The sequence below is a fragment of the Xenopus tropicalis genome, chromosome 3, assembly GCF_000004195.4.
Source record: "Xenopus tropicalis strain Nigerian chromosome 3, UCB_Xtro_10.0, whole genome shotgun sequence".
Classification (NCBI taxonomy): Eukaryota; Metazoa; Chordata; class Amphibia; order Anura; family Pipidae; genus Xenopus; species Xenopus tropicalis.
This window is the reverse complement of record NC_030679.2, coordinates 59,980,916-60,001,605: the sequence shown is the minus strand read 5'-3', so window position 1 is coordinate 60,001,605 and position 20,690 is coordinate 59,980,916. Positions and strand designations below refer to the sequence as shown.

Sequence of the window (20,690 nt, the reverse complement as noted above, 5' to 3'; positions counted from 1 at the left end):
GAAAGCATATGTGCAGAAACTGGGTGCAAAATGTAAGAGGAAACCAGAATACAAAAATGATTGTAACAATTTAAAAATGTAAAAATACTTTTATCCAGAATTAGGTAAAATTATGAAAAAGTAGAATGGGGAAGGAATAAACAAACAGGTAAATGCGTTAGGGAAAAGATAGTTAGAAAAATGGCAGGGTTGAAAGAAGGAATGAGAAAATGGCAAAAAAACAAAAAACAAACAGAAAGGAAACAGAAATCAGAATGTGAAAAGAAACAGACCACAAGAAGGAAAAGTGTACACAACGTTAAAAACAAAGATAAACAAAAGTCGAAACTTGAAAAAAGTAGAATGCAAGAAAAGGGTAAAGCAGAAGAAAAATGGAGAAGGGAGAAAAATATGTATGAAAGCAATATGGAGATTTGGGTGATGAAAAAAAAGCATTATCCTGAAAGCTCCAAATTACAGGAAGACCTACTCTCACAGACATTTTTAAAAATGATTTTGTGTGTAATAAGAAACAGTACCTTGAATTTAAACCTAAGATATTATTAATCCTTAAAGGAGAAGGAAAGTCATTTTGGGGTTTTAATGCCAATGGATTAGCCCAGCGTTTTTCAACCGCTGTTCCGCGGCACGAGATGTTGACTGGTGTGCCGTAGGCAGGGCCGCAATTTTTACTTTCAAAGGGGGCCCAGCGATGCTACAGTTTTTCTTAGTAGCTCGGGCCCCCTTTAATAAAATCCGGGCCCTGTCATTGGTTGCGCCCCGTGTGTACGGGTGACGTCAGTACGCACGGGGCGCAACGTTATAAAAGGGCCTGTGTGCGGTCGCGTGTAGGCAGAAGTGAAGAGGCGGCGCGTCTGAGGGATACGAAGATGCTGCTGAAGCCACCGGAGAAGCCGCCGAAGAGCAGAAGTAAAATGCTGCTGGGCACCAATGTATTAGGGGGGGCCACGGGGCACACTGACTTATGGGGGCACTGCTGCTGGGCACCAATGTACTGGGGGGCACTGCTGCTGGGCACCAATGTACTAGGGGGGCTGGCTCTTGGCACCAATGTACTGGGGGGCACTGCTGCTGGGCACCAATGTACTAGGGGGGCACTGCTGCTGGGCACCAATGTACTAGGGGGGCACTGCTCTTGGCACCAATGTACTAGGGGGGCACTGCTGCTGGGCACAGAGTTAAATTTTTTAACATTTTCTAATGGTGGTGTGCCTCGTGATTTTTTTCATGAAACAAGTGTGCCTTTGCCCAAAAAAGGTTGAAAAACACTGGATTAGCCACATTAGTGCCACCTAGAACACTATACGTATTCAGCAGAAAGCTTTATCATACCCAAAAAGTAAATAGCCCTAGAAGCTCCGTTTTTTTAAGATTGCAGCTGCCATTTTAGGTTGGTCTCCTAAGCTTCCTGCTGCAGCTCTAGCTGTTGGTAGCACACATTCTCATAGGAGGGGAAGTGAACTCTTATGAATTCTTTTGGGAGGGGGGAGCAGGAGAAGGAAGAGACGTGGGCCCCTGGAAAGAAGGATTTTTCTGAGAGAGAAAGGCTGATACCGAAGAACATGTTTACAAAAAAGAAGACAAGAAATCCTTTGTTTTGATAGAGGATTCAGTGCAGCTTTTCTGCGGTTGCTTATGGCTGCATTTACATAAACATTTTTGATAAAGCTTACTCAGTTTTTACCTTTCCTTCTCTTTTAATGGAAGTAATACAATCTTATTGAGTTAATTTAATACCAGCATTGAGTTTAGTCTGATGGACATAAAGCTCAGTTTTGTCCTCACAAGACCATGAAACCTTCTTCAACATGACTTTTAAGTTTATTAAATGCCTCCTAGCAAACTTAAGGCAATATGTGATGTGAGTGTTAGTCACTGCTGCCACTCTCCCATAATTATGTGACTGATGAAACACCCAAGCATCTGTTGTAAACATCATGTGTCCAAACTCAGGCACGGGGGCTCATAACAATTGTAATGGGTCTCTTGTTGGCCTCCCTCACTAGTCCCTTGCACGCTCACTCAGTGAGCAGCCTGTCTTGGCAGTAGTGCCATACTATTTCCACTTTCCTCTGCTATAAAGGAATTGTACTTTTTACTGCAGCTCTTTCCCTGTCAATTGTGGCTTGACAGATAGGTAAGCAGTGAAAGCAGAGCCTTGACAATCATCTCACCCACCATAGCCATTCACCTTTTTGCCAATTGCAGAACACAGGGACAGAGTTAGAGGAGGCAGCATAGATATGTATCTAAGGTCCAAGCAACCCCCCCCCCCCCCCCCCCCCCACCAATTGCCTCTTCTGCCAACTCCTATCAGAAGGTACAACTGATAAACTGGTAGGCAAGTCTGGATTAAAGGAAAACTAAACCCCCCCCACAACATAGGTTTGTATACAAATATACTGTATAAACAAGCTCATATGTAAAACCCTGCTTCATCTAAATAAACCATTTTCATCAAAATATGTTTTTAGTAGTATGTGCTATTGGATACTCCTAGACAATACATGCTAGGCCACATTAGACAATTATGGACAGAGTTTGGTCTTTTGCTTCCACACTACTTCCTGTTACAGTTAAAGTTGCATTATTTGTGGTCATGTGATCTCTAAGGGAACACACAGACCATCACTAAATGGTGGATGAAGGGAAAGGATGTAAAAGGGCAATATTTACCTGTATATATTCCAAGTTGGTTAAGTATTAATTCTGGGGGTATAGTTTTCCTTAGACAATGCTTGTATCAACTGGGTGTGAAGAAAATAGTTTACTTAGGTTTGTAGCAACCCTAAAGTTTAATGTGATTTCTTGTGATGATATTAAATCTGCCCCTGTATACAAAAATACACAGATTTCTGCATTGTAGTACCTAAACTTTGTTTTCGATTGATGATTTTCCTGTGCAGTAGGAAAAATATAGCGTGTTTGTTTTTATCCTTGATTCTGCACTGTCCTTCACATCCTTATATCCAGTCACTCACTAAATCACTAAATTTTTAAAATAGGATCATTAACTACCCAAGATGCCACTAAAATTCTGATTCACTCTCTCATCATATCACACACTGATTACTGTAACTTTTTGATGACTGTTACCTCTTCAGTGTCTTCAGATACTGACACAAAAAACTACCCTTCAAAATATTAATGTACATAAAAAGTTGCCTATAGGTCATGTTCATTTATTGCTGATAGGGCTGCTTTTGTAAGTAATTGTTTCTTGAACTTCCTAAACCTGAATGTTTTGCCAACCTGATTATCCCTTCTCAGCTTTAGCTCTAGGACTCCTGCTATACAAATATGGCAGCCCCCTCATAGTGGAACTTGGGGGATCTGTTAGGTAATGCTAAAGCATCAGGAAATACTTTTATAGCAAAATTATAAAGCTCATACAAAAACATGCAAAGAATTACCGGTGATGTTGCCCAGGGAAGCCAATCAGAAATTAGATTTCAATAGTTAGAAAACAAAAGCAAAGCATCTGATTGGCTGCTATGAGCAACATCACCGGTAATGTTTTACTCCACTTTTTACACAGCATAATAAATATGTGTCTTAATCCCATCTCCTTTATACTGTAAGCTCTTTTGGGCAGGCCCCTCTATACCCCTTGTATTGGTCACTGGTTGTTTTGTATGTTTTCTTGTATGTTAATAACAAAAATAAAACCAAATACCCAACACCCCGAGAAAAGAGCAAGAGATGTATATAGACAAAAAAACATAGAACCAAAGTCCTCCCTTTTACCAATAACAATGATAGTTACCACCACATAAGGGTGCACTTATGCAACTTAAGCTCTGTTAATAGTTGTTTTGGTGCATTTTCTGTCCTCTTAAAAATTGCAAATATCAAATATTTTTGATCAGAGGGTTTCGCTCTAAAACAGAAAAGGTGTGTACCTATTTTGTGTCCAATTGCTTCTAATATTTATGGTTTCTTAGCCACCACCCTCCAAACAAGGAAATGAATGAAGAAAAACAAAATTACTTTTTTTTTTTTTTTAAGGAAAGCTGAAAATTGAATTCCGTATCTATGAAATGTAGAACCATTCACTTTCATACACAACAAAAATTATTACAGTTAGTGTTAGTTATTAGAAAACTAAATGACTAAAGAATTTCTTTTGATATGAAAATCCAAAGTACTAATTACTAATAAAATTACAAGATACCGTCATCTACTGATACGACCTTAGGTTTTTTTTTTGTAAGCCATTCAGTGTGGCTGAATTTTATAGCATACCTCATGCATGAAACATTTTGATATATTCCACACAAAAACCACACATTCCCTTTCATTACAGTGAGGGTTATCACTCTACTATGAATGATTTATTCTAGAACGAATAACAAAAACACTAGTGGTAGTAAGAAACCAGAACCTCAGGTTGTTTGCCATTTCCACAAAGTTATAAGCCTACAGATATAATTACATAATGTGGAAGCAAGTGTGTGTTACATCTATGACAATAACACAAATTTAAAAAGAAATACAGTAAGAAAATAAGAGGCTATAAAATTCAGACTCACATTATAGAACATTTCTGCACATGGAAAAGCAGATAAAATATTTAATATGTAATGTACAGTGCCCATTTATGAGATCAGCTTACAGAAATGGATGAAGTATAATCAAAGAGTATAGTTAGGACTTGTGCAAACCTTGCAAATAAAAAAAAAAAAAAATAGTATTATGGTATCTGCCAATAAAAAAAAAAAAAAGGATTTTAGAAGAAATACAATTAGTTTTCAACAAAACATAAAGGCCTGCAAAAGTGCATACCATCCTAACAATGTGTATAAGTTATTAAATAAGGAACAGATTTAAAAAGAATATAAATGAAGCTTTAAGTAGGTCTTTTCTACATGCATATTATTCCTCAATAAAGAAAAATAAACATATGTAAAAAGGCCATTGGTAATTGCTCAGTAGAAAACACCAATTCTCTGGTCACAACTCGCTAGTTTAAGCACTTTGTCTTTGCCTTGTTATGGATTTTTAAAACACTGTTGAATTCTATTATTCCAATGGAAAGAGAATATGTGACTCGGGATATGGCAAATCTTCCTGATGGGGCAAATATCCACACAGTTTATGTAATTATCCAGAACAACATCCACCAGTGCTCTGTGCCTGTGGTTCATCATCAACAATCTGTACTCCTCGCCTTGAAGTTCCTGACTGGGATGGGCCATTACCTTTTGCTCTTTCATCTGTTTGTGCTGTTTCAATCATTCCTAAGAAATAAAGCAATAAATTGTCATTTTTTTTATTATTAATCATAAAACATTACAGTCAATGATTCACAAAATTGTATGTGGTTACATCAATAAAATATGCAATCAATCAAATATGATTCATTGTGTATAAACGGTCATTTTTAATTAAAAGAAACATATAATGTATCAAGAGTTGTTTTATTACTCTATACTTAAAAGCCACAATTACAAAACTTATCTTACACAGCTTTTAATAATGTTGTGAAAATTGTAAAACTTCTGCCATTTCTCCACAATACTCCAATTACACAATTTCAATTCAAATGTGATTTCAGTCATCACAAAATGCAGCAGATTTTCATACCATTTAATAATAGTGCACATTTATAAGCTATAGCACCTGCAGCACAGAGAATGGAATATGGACATGACATGTGCTTACATACTGTTCAGTTGCACACACTGATAAACATTTTAGCACATGGAGCATACTGTGCAAAAGCAGCCTATATTTCCTGCTTGCTCAAGACAGGTGTATATACAGGGATACATTGGGCCTCAATCACAGCACAATGGTACCAGACACAAGTTTTATGTGACACAGCTTCCAGATCAGGACCACCACTGAAGGATCAGTGCCCAGAGCCTGAAGGCCAATATTGTCACATGATATCAATGTGGGGCTTCCCCAAGTGCTCAGAGAGGCACATTTGAGAATGTTAATGTGTGGTCTGTAAGGTAAAAAAGACCAAAGATGGGAAAAGGAGTTAAAAAAAATAAGTTATGAGAACAAAGCAAGACAACCAAAATAAGGAAAAATAAACTTTATAGCTTGCCTAAGAACACTAAGTAACCATTTATTAATAAAAATATTTGCTGCACACAGGCAGTAAGACAACAATTATATTTGTATACCTACTTTTACAAAGATCAAGGAATAATTCTTCAATACCCTTATTCTGTTTAGCTGAAGTATGATAGTGCTTTGCTCCAACAGACTCTGCATACCTTTAAAGAAACAAGAGGGGAAGAAGACAGTTTAATTTTAAGTATGGGAAATTATACGAACTGTACATGAAATACAAAACAATAAACAACTTACGTTTCTGCTTCTTGAACGGAGACGTGTCTTTCTTTTTCCAAGTCTACTTTGTTACCTAATAATGAAATATCATTTTTAACAATCTTGGGCTTGACTACAAACAAAAACACATCACATTTTTGAACTCTGCTAATTAGGCTTCCCTAGTATATTACAACTATTTCTGAATTTATCTGAATGTAGGTTGTCTATAAGTAACAACTGTGCAGGTGTTTCATACCTGAGGAGATTACAGTTGAAAGTAACTAGAGACAATTGCACAGGCCGTTCCTCTAATTTTGTGGGAAAATTTCTATTGTGCGATTATCTTTAAAGAATTGAATATGTTTATATTAACAGAATTAAGTACAAAACCCACACATTGCTTTTTAGAAATGTAGAATATGTACATATTTATGTGCATGCTACCCCTTTTATACATGCACTTAATGCATTTAAAGGGGTCCTCCTTTTTAAATTATTTGTAACTGCTACTGCAAGCAGTGTTATGCCTTTCTCTTCTTTGGTACTGACTCTTAAAACAAATTAACAGGAATCAGTTCCCCTCAAGGTCTTTTAATCAGCTGACATTGTTTCAGAAGTAGGAGCCAGTACTGCAGAGAATAAAACAGGCAGACATGAATTGCTTTTAATAGCACAGAAAAATCTGTATATTGGATATTGGAGAGTGGCTTAGCATTGTATTCATATTTCTTACTTGATGCCTTGACATTCTATTTACAAAACGACCTATGTTCAAAATGTATTTTTTTTTTTACCAATATGGTTTTATTAGAAAAAACAGTACATATCAATGCCAGACATGTACAATGCATCTGTTGGTCTCAAGTGGGATCATATAATTTAATTAACATACAATTTAACATCATGTTCAAACATTGTACTTATATATCTCACATCAGTAGTATCCATGTTTTAATTCTCTAGAATAGTGCTGTCCAACTTCTGTGGTACCGAGGGCCGGAATTTTTTCGACCTACGTGGTGGAGGGCCGATAATGGAAGCCAATTTGACCACTCCCCTTTTTGAAACCACACCCACTTGAAACCACACCCGTGTTATCACATGACCATACCCATATTAATGGTTGTAGTACAGCAAAAACCTGCCATACTCTGCCTTCCCTACCCTGCCTGTGTGTGCCATACTCTGCCTTCCCTACCCTGCCTGTGTGTGCCATACTCTGCCTATCCTACCCTGCCTGTGTGTGCCATACTCGGCCTGCCTTACCCTGCCTGTGTGTGCCATACTCTGCCTGCCCTACCCTGCCTGTGTGCGTATGGCACACACAGGCAGCATACAGTGACACAATGCTGGCACTGCTCCTACAGTCTGCACAATAACTATATATTAAAAAAACTTTTTAATTGCAGTACCACCTCAGTATATGTTCTTTTTATAGTGTGCAGGGATTATTTATGGGTTTCTACTGCTCCTACAGTCTGAGGTGTGAACAGGGGAACAATGTGGGTGATTACAGTCTGAGCCTGAGGTGTGAACACTGCAGGGGGTGAACAATGCAGAGATTAAAAAGTGTGAACATCACAGGGGATTACATTTTTAAACAATACAGGGGATATACAGCCTGAATCTGAGGTGTGAACCATGCAGGGGGGGCAGTTAATCACAGTACTGATACCATTTAAAGCTTACACAAGAGTAAGCCATCAAAGCAGCCAAACAGGTGGGGGGCCACACAGAGGGGGGTTGCGGGCCGCCAGTTGGACAGCACTGCTCTAGAACAAAAAACAAAATACTAAAGTACTTAAAGATAAGCATTCCAAGGTTGGTAAGGCAATTCCAGCCAAGGAGACTTTCGGGTATTTAACTGGGCAGCCACGCCTAGTGTAGATTAAAAAAGTATTTTTAACAATATATTTACGGCTTCATCCATATTAATTTAATGACAGCCAGGCATAATTTCCAATGGCTCTTTAATATGTATGGGACCATTATTGGTTTAATAAAACTTTTTAGGGCTCTGGCAAACAGGGAGATTAGTCGCCCGCGAAATCGCCTGCGCAGCGTGTGCCATCCCACCGGCGACTTACATGTCGCCCGTGACAGGGGAGATTTGTCGCGGGCGACTAATCTCCCCGTGTGCCAGAGCCCTTAAGATGGCCACACATGGCGATCTGACGATGTTTCGTGCGACCATCGGTCGACCATTAACTTAATCCAGGTCCCATTAGCAGGGCATATATGTGATGTATATATGTGTGTGCGCATATTATACCTGTGTGTATATTATCCCCTGATGACGGGTCACATGACCTGAAACGCGTAGGGAACCGATACACAGATTTTCCCAAGGAGCAGGAACAAGCTGACCCACCCTCCTTCACTGTTTGCTGAGGACATTGAAAATTGAGATTCCTTCAGCCCAAAAGACCAGGACTGCAAAAGCTGAAAAATACTGGTGCTCAGTGGAGGAGAAGGGCTTACATATTGGCTACAATAGCAGGACTCAAGGTAAACACTGATAAGTATGCTAATTAATGTCCACATGCTATGTAAGCTGATTCCACAGACTGTTACCTGCACACTGGGAAAAGGCTACTTTGCCTGATATGTTTTTATAAAATCACACTGGTAAGGAGTGTTTTAATAAATAAAAGATGTTTTTAAATGTTTTTATAATCCATACTATTGGATATTTTATATATATATATATGTCACAAATACTTTGAAGGATAACTGTTACACAATTGTATTTTGCTATTAATAGTAATAGAAACTAATTTACACAATATACATACAAAAAGGTATAAAAAATGAGATCTACAACCTACCTACTATACACAAGCATATCTCATTCCCCAGCATCTTTCTCAGCTCCTTCACCCAGTTTTTTACCTGGAAATATAAGCATATTTATGAAGGTATTTTCTAAAAACAGGGCGGGCATCTTGAATTATGTTGTTGATTAAAAAACATGTCTGGTTAACAGAATAATGTCTTCTGATATAGTTTAGAAATGATTGCATCTGCCTCATTCTACCAAAGCTAGGCCCACTGCCTGTTATGAGCAGCAACCAATGCTGTTTTTGATGGGCTTCAGCCTATCCTTCATGCTAGCATATTAAAGATTGTGAATTCACCTACAATAAATTCTGTGTAAATAAACCAAATGGAAATTAAAGCTGGATTAAGTGTTGGCAAGAGCTGCCCTTTATTTCTTTAAAGAATGACCGGTGATTACATAATCTTAAAATTCCATATACAATGCCTTGGAAATTTGTATTTTTATATTTGAGATTGTCTACCCCTTCTTTTAAATAACTATGTGCCTCAAAATAAGCAGACATTATATGTATTTACTCTAAATATATGCAAATACACACAAGTTCTATATGGGATTTGCTCTCTTTTACATGTCCGTATATCTATGTACATGGAGGCTACCTAATAGACAATCTTAGCTCTTTGGCACCTCCATGAACTATTATGATGCTCGTGTAGTTCTCCAAGTCTTTTTACATTTGACTGGGGCTCACGAGTAAGAAAGGTTGGGGACCCCTGCTGTATGGATAAATATTAATGGGTTGCTAAAGTAGGCACATTAGTATAAAATATATTTAAAACTTTATTTAAAAATTCATAGTAAACAACACTTAACACTTAAAAATAAACAAATTAATGGTTATCCTGTAGATTACAGAGCCTTTTGAGCATGTGCACTGTCCAGGTTGCTAAACTATAAATACTGGAAGAGCTCCAGTTAGAAACTACTTAGGGACTGACCAAACATACATACCTTCTGGAAGGAGTCTTCATCTGTAATGTCATAAACTAATATAGCTCCATTAGAGTCTCTGTAGTAGATAGGGCCAAGTGCATGGAATCTTTCTTGGCCTGCAGTATCCTACACATGGAAAATGAAAACAAAATAATACATTTGCTTATATCAATAGAATCAATATCGTTTTCTCACTTCAAGTTTTTAAAGTGTGTTTTTTTTTACTAAAAACAAGTGCATATCATACTCTAAAATGCTTTTGCTTTCGGAGGCACAGCAAAGCAGAAAATTATTTGTCACTATAATTCTGCTTACTTCATTCTTCTTTAGTCTAGTTTTTGATTGCCCTTCATTATCCTATCTGGAGCTAGTTAAATAATGGTGACCATATAAGGTAGGGTAGACAGTTAAAATCAAAGTCGTATCTGTCACTGGTAAGTTCCTGAGAAACTAACTAAGAAACTAATTGTACCATCAAGTACTTCTATGCATATAAATGGAGGTGTGTGAGTGGTGGCCATAGTGAGCGAGAATCCAGATTCAGGGTTTCACGAGGGTGAAAACCATGCTCAATAAAAGCTATCTAAATCAGTTCTGTCCAACTGGCGGCCCGCGACCCCCCTCCTGTCTGGCTGCTTTCATAGCTTACCTTTGTGGAAGCTTTAAATGGTATCAGTAATGAGATTAACTGGCCCTCTGCATGGTTCTCACCTCAGATTCAGGCTGCAATCCTCCTGTATTGTTTAAAAATGTAACCCCTTGTACTGTTCACACCTTTTAATCCCTACATTGTTCACCCTCTGCATTGTTCACACCTTAGGCTCAGGCTGTAATCACCCACATTGTTCACCTGTTCACACCTCAGAACAGCTCACACCTCAGAAACCCATAAACAAAACCCTGCACACTATAAAAAGAACATATACTGATGTGGTACTGCAATTAGAAAGTTTTTTAATACATAGTTATTGTGCAGACTGTAGGAGCAGTGCCAGCATTGTGTCACTCTGCCTCTCCCTGCCCTACCCTGTCTGTGTGTGCCATACTCTGTTTGCCCTACTCTGCCTGTGTGTGCCATACTCTGCCTTCCCTACCAAGCCTGTGTGTGCCATACACACAGGCAGCATAGGGCAGGCAGAGTATGGCACACAGGCAGGGTATGGCAGGCAGAGTATGTCGCACACGCAGGCAGCATAGGGCAGACAGAGTATGGCACATACAGGCAGCATAGGAGAAGCAGAGTATGGCACACACAGGCAGGGTAGGGCAGGCAGAGTATGGCACACAGGCAGGGTAGGGCAGGCAGAGTATGGCACACAGGCAGGGTAGGGCAAGCAGAGTATGGCATACAGGCATCCCAGGGCAGGCAGAGTATGCCACATACAGGCAGCATAGGGAAGGCACAGTATGGCACACACAGGCAGGGTAGGGCAGGCAGAGTATGGCACACAGGCATCCTAGGGCAGGCAGAGTATGCCACATACAGGCAGCATAAGGCAGGCAGAGTATGGCACACAGACAGTATAGGGCAGGCAGAGTATGGCACAAAAACAGAATAGGGCAGGCAGAGTATGGCACACACATGCAGGGTAGGGAAGGCAGATTATGGCAGGTTTTTGCTGTACTACCAACACTAATATGGGTATGGTCATGTGATAACATGGGTGTGGTTTCAAGTGTGTGTGGTTTTAAAAGGGGGAATAGTCAAAACTGGCTTCCATTATTGGCCCTTCACCATGTAGACCGGGAAAATTCCGACCCTCGGTACCACAGAAGTCGGACAGCACTGATCTAAATTATTCCCCTTCAAGCATCCAAGCTTACATTATCCATCTGGGATGGAGACATTTAAGGAAACCTTAAGGCAATATTAAGTTTTTCATTTATTCTAAACAATTTAAAAAACATATTTTTTTGCACCCCCATCAATTTCTCCCTTTCCTTCTAAGGAGAACAAAATCTCTACTCTACCCCTATAATGCAGTATCTGGCTGCATCAGATCCAGTATATGGCTCATGGACAGCAAGTGAAGTGTCAGTCAGGAGCATACACAGCAAAAATCAACTTGGCTTCCAGTGTGCATGCTCATGTAGGGGGTGAACAGTTAAAAGCTTTGGGGGGGTAGCCTCATTTTTGTTCATGCTGTTTTGAATGGGTCACCATGATCCCCTAAAAAAATAGTGAAGATTTCTCCTCCTATTATATATATATATATATATATATATATATATATATATATATATATATCAGTCCTGATGGTGTCTGCACTCCAAGGCTTTTAGTATTCTGTGGGGTGCACAGCCAAAATCTGAGTATTTAGCATGAAATAATCCATGGCCGGCACACCCTTAAAATTCAAAAAAAATTTTATTGAAAACTCATTGTTTAAAAACCAACGTTTCGGTCCTCATTAGGACATTAGGATCCTTGATAAAGGTCCTAATGAGGACCGAAACGTTGGTTTTTAAACAATGAGTTTTCAATAAAATTTTTTTTGAATTTTAAGGGTGTGCCGGCCATGGATTATTTCATGATTATATATATTATATATATATATAGTTTTTATAAATTACCTTAAAAGGAAAAAAAAAAAAAGACATACCCAAATTGCAAGATTTACTCTTTTTCCTCCAATATTTAGCTTCTTTGTTAGAAATGATGCCTAAAATAGAGAAGATAACAATTAAAAAACCATGTCAATTTACACAAATCTGCAAAAAAATTAAACACTGAAACAACAAATCTTGTGATACCAACATCTTGTGAATACCATATGACTTCCTGACCATTCAATAATCTGGCTCTCCTGATCTGTGATCAGTGGCAGAAAATTTAGTATACTCATTAGTCTAAACAGAAAAATATGCAGATTTGCATTACTTTGGAATAAAGCTTACAGACACATAAACACAGCCCTTTTGCTTTCAGGATACATACATTTTTACAGAATGTATTATCCAGGCTTTTGTGAAGTTTTAGAAGGAAGACAGAACAATATGCCAAGGTCACAAGATGGATAAGGAAAAAGTTCCACTGTTCTAGAGCTCAGAATCTAGACTACTAGCTTCTTAGCACTGAATTAAAAATGCTATTATTTTTCCTCATCAAAGGAGTGGGGTGACTTAAGAACAGGCTATAGAATTCACATTTTTAGAGTTAAATAATCTTCAGGAATATTTTTACTTGGCCTTATAATGGTCAGTTAACCAGTAATACAAATTAAAGTTTGCAAAAATAAATAAAACATGCAGTGACATTTTTGGACTTTATAGCTGATGTCTGGGATGGCAGCATGGTTGCATAAAGCATAACATAGAAAATTAAACCGTAATGCTTTAGACACAAACATAGGATACAGTATTAAAGACACATGCCAGTTTGCCGTGCAGGTTAATATCGCATAGTATTCCTCTAGAAGAAACATTTAATCGTGAGCGCACAAAGCAAGTAGAGTGTATGACTTTGAACTGTCCTTTCTTCTTAAAAAGGAGTCAGTACAACAAAATAGTCCGGTGCCCTCACGGCAATTCTTCAATAATTGTTAAGTTATTTGTAAAAGTACTTGCAATAATCTTTCTGTCCCTTGAACTGCTAATAATGACTGCCTGTAACAATTCAACAGTTGTAAGGGGGCAGAGGGGTTGCTAGATCTCAGATTATTCGTTTGAGTAAAGCATAAGGGGAAATAAAAACAGTACAGTAAACTATTTTGCACAAAAGGGGACAATCTTGAAGGCTGGAGCTACAAGAAAAACCTCGCCGCATTTCAATGGCGGTGCTCTAGTAATTGAAGTCACCCAAGCAAATGCTATTAGGAAATCACTTATGAAGTTACATATCTGCTTATAAATTGTGAATAATTTTCACAAACTAGCCAGTTTGTTGTTTAAAAAATTCTCTCTGTTCTAAATGACATCTACAACTTCTCTAGCAGAGGGTTATATTAATTATAATATATAACTTCTAATAGCATAAGGGTGGCTGGCTATATATGTGCCGATTTTGTTGGACAGTTTGGACCTCACTGCTAATGGGCACCACTGGGTATAGTTTCAACAGATTGCCCTGCAATCTCGTCAAGCTGCAGCTGGTCTCTCTAGGCAGAAAATACAATCTGGTCATGTACCTTCTTGGCATGAGAATGAAGCATCAACAAATCTGAATATGAGAGACTGGAGTACCTTTCCACTTGTAAACATAAAGTTCATCTCACCTAGATATTTTCTACTTAAAGGAGAACTAAATTCTAAAAATGAATATGGTTAGTCATGCCATATTTTAGATATTGAACCAGCCTAAAGGTTCAACATCTCTATAGTAGTAATAATCCAGTCCTTTAAAGTTGTCACAGGGAGTGACCATACTGGACACTTCTGTTACAAGTGTCTTTGACACTCACATGCTCAGTGTGCTCTGAGCAGCTGTTGAGAAGCGGAGCTTAGGGGTCGTCAGAAATTATCAAGCAAAGAAATTGATGTCTGTCTCTCAAATAAGCTGATCCTAATGGGCCGATGATTAAAGTCTGATGCTAATAGCACTGGTTTCAGAGCTGCTATGCAGTAATCATCCGTGTTAATTACTAATTAGCCTTATATTGTGACATTTATATTCTATATTATATATATATATATATATATATATATATATATATATATATATACACAGTATATTGCGAGTGGGACCCTAAACTCAGTAACTGACAGTAGCACAGAGCATGTGCAGTGAATCAGCAAAAAAAAGAAGATAGGAAGCATCTTTGGGGGGCACAGATCTTAACTGCTAAAGGTCTGTGGTTGCATTGGGCTGGTACAGAAGCACAAAACATAATGTACAACATGTGTAACCTACATCTATAGTTAAACTTTAGTTCTTCTTTTAAACATCTTAGCAGTGCTGATAGCACTGCCACTTACTCGCAATCACTCTCAAATTATAAAATATAAATAAATAAATTATAAATAGAGTGCAATATACCAGTGTTTTTAGTACAATATTAACATTTTGTATGGCAGATAAGAGGACAACCCTCATATATAATAAAAAGCACTATGTTTACCCAGGTGCAGTAACCAATATGGTGTCTGCTTTTAAACAGATGACCAGTAAATGATACATGCTGATTTGTAGCAATGGGTCACTGCACATGGGAAAACTTAGAACCTTCTATATACCCCCACTGATGTTTTAGGGTGAAGACACACTACTGGTACTAGTAGCAGCTACTTTTTCACAGCTACTAAACTCCAGAAAATACCTTGCCATAGACAATACTGAGAACTGCCTCTGATAAACCACACGTAGAGACAATTATCATTAAATGATCAGCACTGTCTATTTTTAGTAGCCACAACAAGTAGCTACTACAGGTATAGGACCCGTTATCCAGAATGCTCGGGACCAAGGGTATTCCGGATAAGGGGTCTTACCATAATTTGGATCTTCAAACCTTAAGTCTACTAAAAAAATCAATAAAACATAAATTAAACCCAATAGGATTATTTTGTATCCAGTAAGGATTCATTATATCTTAGTTGGGATCAAATACAAAGCACTGTTTTATTTTAACAGAGAAAAAGGAAATCAATTCATATTCTAAAATATGAATTATTTGATTAAAATGGAGTCTATGGGAGACAGGCTTTCCGTAATTCGGAGCTTTCTGGATATCGGGTTTCCGGATAAGGGATCCCTTACCTGTATTAGTAGCTATGTGTGTGTCTTCACCCTAAAACTATTAAATAGGGCATTCCTCATCTAGAAGAGAAGATTATCATAAAGATCCCTAGAATTTTTTAAAGTGTCTTTTTGCTTAAACATTATTTGAATATGATTACACACACACTTTAATGTCTTGAACCATTGCCATGCTACCAGTGGCAATAATTAGGCAGTTTAGCAAACACACATTGTCAGCTGGGAACAACTAAGCACTTGCACTGGACACCAGAACTGCAACCAACTTAACAATTGTATAGATATTTCTATAAGTAAAGGCTGCTCTGTGAAACATTTATTTTGACATTATCTGCAAGCAGGTATTACATATTTAAATTTAGCAGCTATTTAAAGTTCATAGAGGACCATTTTAAATGAAAAAAAAATACAGGATTAGAATAGTATTTTAACATTTAGGGAGGTAACTACTGAGAAAAAAAGAAAACCTAGAAATAAAGTGCTCCAATCTGAATATACTGGAAACAGAGATAATAACTGAGGTTTGCAAGCTGTGGAAAAATGTACAAAGCAAGCTTTCACTTAACCACATGATAACCTGAAATACATAAGTGAAATTCAAGCCACGTCATGTGAACTGCTGGATTGCTTATGTTCTGTACAGTATGACATTTCACCCTGCACCTTCCTGCCTGTTGATAAACGAAACTTTCTATGATCTGTACATACAGGGCATTTTGTTTAACAGTAGCAAGAGAACAGCATCACTGCTACTAAATGCCAGCTTATGTTACAGCATGGTTTCACAAGGGTGCATTTAAGTGACATACAACTAACTGTCCCACAAGAGTGAAACGACATACACATTCCATATTGAGAAAATAAAATAAATGGCCCCAGGCTGTTGTAGAACTAGTGGAGTAGTACTGTTTTCATGCTTTTGGTAGTAGTGCATCTACAGAGAGCACAGGATTATCTTATCATCCCAATACACTACTTGTACAGTACACTTGCTGCATGCACAATTTGTATTCAGATGTAGATTGGGGGATACAATAATTTCTGTGCAAATTAACCATCAATACCCAAATTGCCTTCCTGCAGTGTCAAACTACAACTCTCAGAATGCTCTAACAGCCACCAGCTGTCAAAGGATGCATGAAGATGAAACATCTGGACAATTTCATGTTGCACATCATTTTACTAACTTAGTTAATACACTAATTCCTAGCAAGCCAGGATCTAGTAACTAGGCCTCCAAGTATAAAAGGAATATATGGCAGCACTAAGAAAAGCCTGACACTGGTACATGAGATAAACAAGTGTAATTGCCCCCTATATGAGCGCCTGACGACAATGCCACCGTTCACACCTGCAGGGTAGTGATGTGCTTGTCGTTGAACTTGTTCTCACAGTAACGCAGAACTAGCGAAGTCTTCCCCACGCAGCCCTCTCCGAGCAGCACCACCTTGAACGAGTAAGTCTTGCTGACCCCCGCACCTCCACCTCCGCCAGCCGCCGCCATGGACCCAAACGAGCCACTAAGGCCACCGACACAAGGAGCCCAGGCCGCACCGAAGCAATCACGCAGCACCGGGCTCCTGGCACCGCTTAGAGACGCGCCCCTCAAGTTCAAGTCAACACGACTAACAATTGTCAGTGGAACTTAATATGTGACAGGCCAGAGGTTCAAGAGCTTTCTATCCGCCTTAGTCTCTAATGGCGACTTCTTCCTCTTACGTCACCCACCACCACGTGATGTTGGTGTGATGCCGAATGTTAGAGTCTGACTGACAGGAAGGCGTGATTGGAAATCTTACAGGGTGTGTTCGGCTGACGCACCTCACAATATTAATTGGCGGGATTGTGTAGATTGGTTCTACCAGTGGCTGGATTGTGTCATGTTTGCTAAATTTGTAATTACACATCTTACTCAGTATTGAGGAAACGAGGTAAATGATGAGCTCTGCTTTGTTTCGTAGTGTTTTGTAGACTCCACGTTTCCTTTACTGTAGTAAATCCCGCCAACCCTGGTACATGCTATACAATAGGTGGCATTAAAATGCAGATGTGCGGTTATTGGTGAGAACTTTGGCTTACCAACTATTGACAAAGAGCTGTCAGCCCCAGTAGACTCTCTTCCCTGGGGATCATTACAGCATGTGTAGCTGATACCCTGAGGGCATGTGTAATGTGTCTTCACTGGGCGTGGGGTAGTAAGGTGGCCATACACGGGCTGATTCTAGCTGTCGATATCGGTCCCGATTTGGCAGCTTAACGGCCGAGTATGGGCAGTAACGACGGGCCTGCCCTACCAATATCTGGCCTGAAATCGGGCAGATACTGATTGTGCAGGTTTAACCCTTTAAGTGCCAGCCGAATTCGTCATTTCAGTTCCCCCCAGTGCCAGACGTTTTGTAAACATTCTGTGCTCTCTCAATGTAGGGGCTTTTACTGGGGGCAGGGTTAAGTTTAGGTAGGCAAACTATATATTGTTTTTTTCAGGAGAACCTGAGCTTTCCAAATCTACCTGAGTTTTTGTGTATTTCCACTTCTGGAACAAGATTTAGAGCTTGAAATACAAAAAAAAAAAGAAAAAATGCTATTTTTCATGATATAAGGATTTCTACCAGAAACATATTTTATTTTATGGACAAAAATTCAACTGATTTGGAAAGCCTCATGTCTCCCGAACGTGCCAATACCTGATGTGTATAGTTTTATTGAGATTTCTGACTTCTATAGATCAAAAACTCCCAGCAGTAAATTACTAAATTTTCAAAGCATTACAGCAGAATACGGCATACTTTACATTCCAAAGCCAAAAATCCTGGAACATTAGGTTTACCCCAGGAAACCATACATTTTTGAAAACTACACATTCTGACGAATCCGAAATGGGTAACTACAGTGGTGTGAAAAACTATTTGCCCCCTTCCTGATTTCTTATTCTTTTGCATGTTTGTCACACTTAAATGTTTCTGCTCATCAAAAACCGTTAACTATTAGTCAAAGATAACATAATTGAACACAAAATGCAGTTTTTAAATGAAGGTTTACGTTATTAAGGGAGAAAAAAAACTCCAAATCTACATGGCCCTGTGTGAAAAAATAACTTAACTGTGGTTTATCAATTTCAATTTTCAATTTCAATATCAATTTCTGTAGTCACCCCCAGGCCTGATTACTGCCACACCTGTTTCAATCAAGAAATCACTTAAATAGGAGCTACCTGACACAGAGAAGTAGACCAAAAGCACCTCAAAAGCTAGACATCATGCCAAGATCCAAAGAAATTCAGGAACAAATGAGAACAAAAGTAATTGAGATCTATCAGTCTGGTAAAGGTTATAAAGCCATTTCTAAAACTTTGGGACTCCAGCGAACCACAGTGAAAGCCATTATCCACAAATGGCAAAAACATGGAACAGTGGTGAACCTTCCCAGGAGTGGCCGGCCGACCAAAATTACCCCAAGAGCGCAGAGACAACTCATCCGAGAGGCGACAAAAGACCCCAGGACAACATCTAAAGAACTGCAGGCCTCACTTGCCTCAATTAAGGTCAGTGTTCACGACTCCACCATAAGAAAGAGACTGGGCAAAAACGGCCTGCATGGCAGATTTCCAAGGCGCAAACCACTTTTAAGCAAAAAGAACATTATGGCTCGTCTCAATTTTGCTAAAAAACATCTCAATGATTGCCAAAACTTTTGGGAAAATATCTTGTGGACCGACGAGACAAAAGTTGAACTTTTTGGAAGGTGCGTGTCCCGTTACATCTGGCGTAAAAGTAACACAGCATTTCAGAAAAAGAACATCATACCAACAGTAAAATATGGTGGTGGTAGTGTGATGGTCTGGGGTTGTTTTGCTGCTTCAGGACCTGGAAGGCTTGCTGTGATAGATGGAACCATGAATTCTACTGTCTACCAAAAAATCCTGAAGGAGAATGTCCGGCCATCTGTTCGTCAACTCAAGCTGAAGCGATCTTGGGTGCTGCAGCAGGACAATGACCCAAAACTCACCAGCAAATCCACCTCTGAATGGCTGAAGAAAAACAAAATGAAGACTTTGGAGTGGCCTAGTCAAAGTCCTGACCTGAATCCTATTGAGATGTTGTGACATGACCTTAAAAAGGCGGTTCATGCTAGAAAACCCTCAAATAAAGCTGAATTACAACAATTCTGCAAAGATGAGTGGGCCAAAATTCCTCCAGAGCGCTGTAAAAGACTCGTTGCAAGTTATCGCAAACGCTTGATTGCAGTTATTGCTGCTAAGGGTGGCCCAACCAGTTATTAGGTTCAGGGGGCAATTACTTTTTCACACAGGGCCATGTAGGTTTGGATTTTTTTTCTCCCTAAATAATAAAAACCCTCATTTAAAAACTGCATTTTGTGTTTACTTGTGTTATCTTTGACTAATAGTTAAATGTGTTTGATGATCAGAAACATTTTGTGTGACAAACATGCAAAAGAATAAGAAATCAGGAAGGGGGCAAATAGTTTTTAACACCACTGTATGTCTTCCAACTCCTAAGTACCAAACAGCAATGCTTTACTGAATTTAGCATTTTCTATAAAAAAATTATGAAAATTCTAAAAAATCACCTCAAATCTTCCACTTTCAAGCACCTTATCTCCCACATAACATTAGGTACCAAGAAAACACACCCTAAATATGAAAGCCAGGGGTCCACTGAACGGTTTGATGCCCATTGTGCATAGGATCACCGATGTATCTGGCATTTAGAAACCCCAAAAGGAAGTTAGTACAGGTATAGGACCCATTATCCAGAATGCTCGGGACCAAGGGTATTCCGGATAAGGGGTCTTTCCTTTATTTGGATCTCAATACCTTAAGTCTACTAAAAAATCAATAAAACATTAATTAAACCCAATAGGATTGTTTTGCATCCAATAAGGATTATTTATATCTTAATTGGGATCCATTAC

General features: G+C 38.7%; 1 protein-coding gene across 1 annotated transcript; it reads right to left on the bottom strand.

Annotated features, from left to right (window-relative positions):
- Positions 1 to 4,539: 4,539 nt before the first annotated feature.
- rab21 (RAB21, member RAS oncogene family) lies at positions 4,540 to 17,436 on the bottom strand. Its single transcript, NM_001016319.2, is given in 7 exon segments — positions 4,540 to 5,240; positions 6,142 to 6,230; positions 6,325 to 6,379; positions 9,117 to 9,180; positions 10,082 to 10,189; positions 12,667 to 12,726; positions 17,110 to 17,436. Coding segments are annotated over 7 exon segments (666 nt in total). The 5' UTR covers positions 17,263 to 17,436; the 3' UTR covers positions 4,540 to 5,103.
- Between the last annotated feature and the right edge of the window lie 3,254 nt (positions 17,437 to 20,690).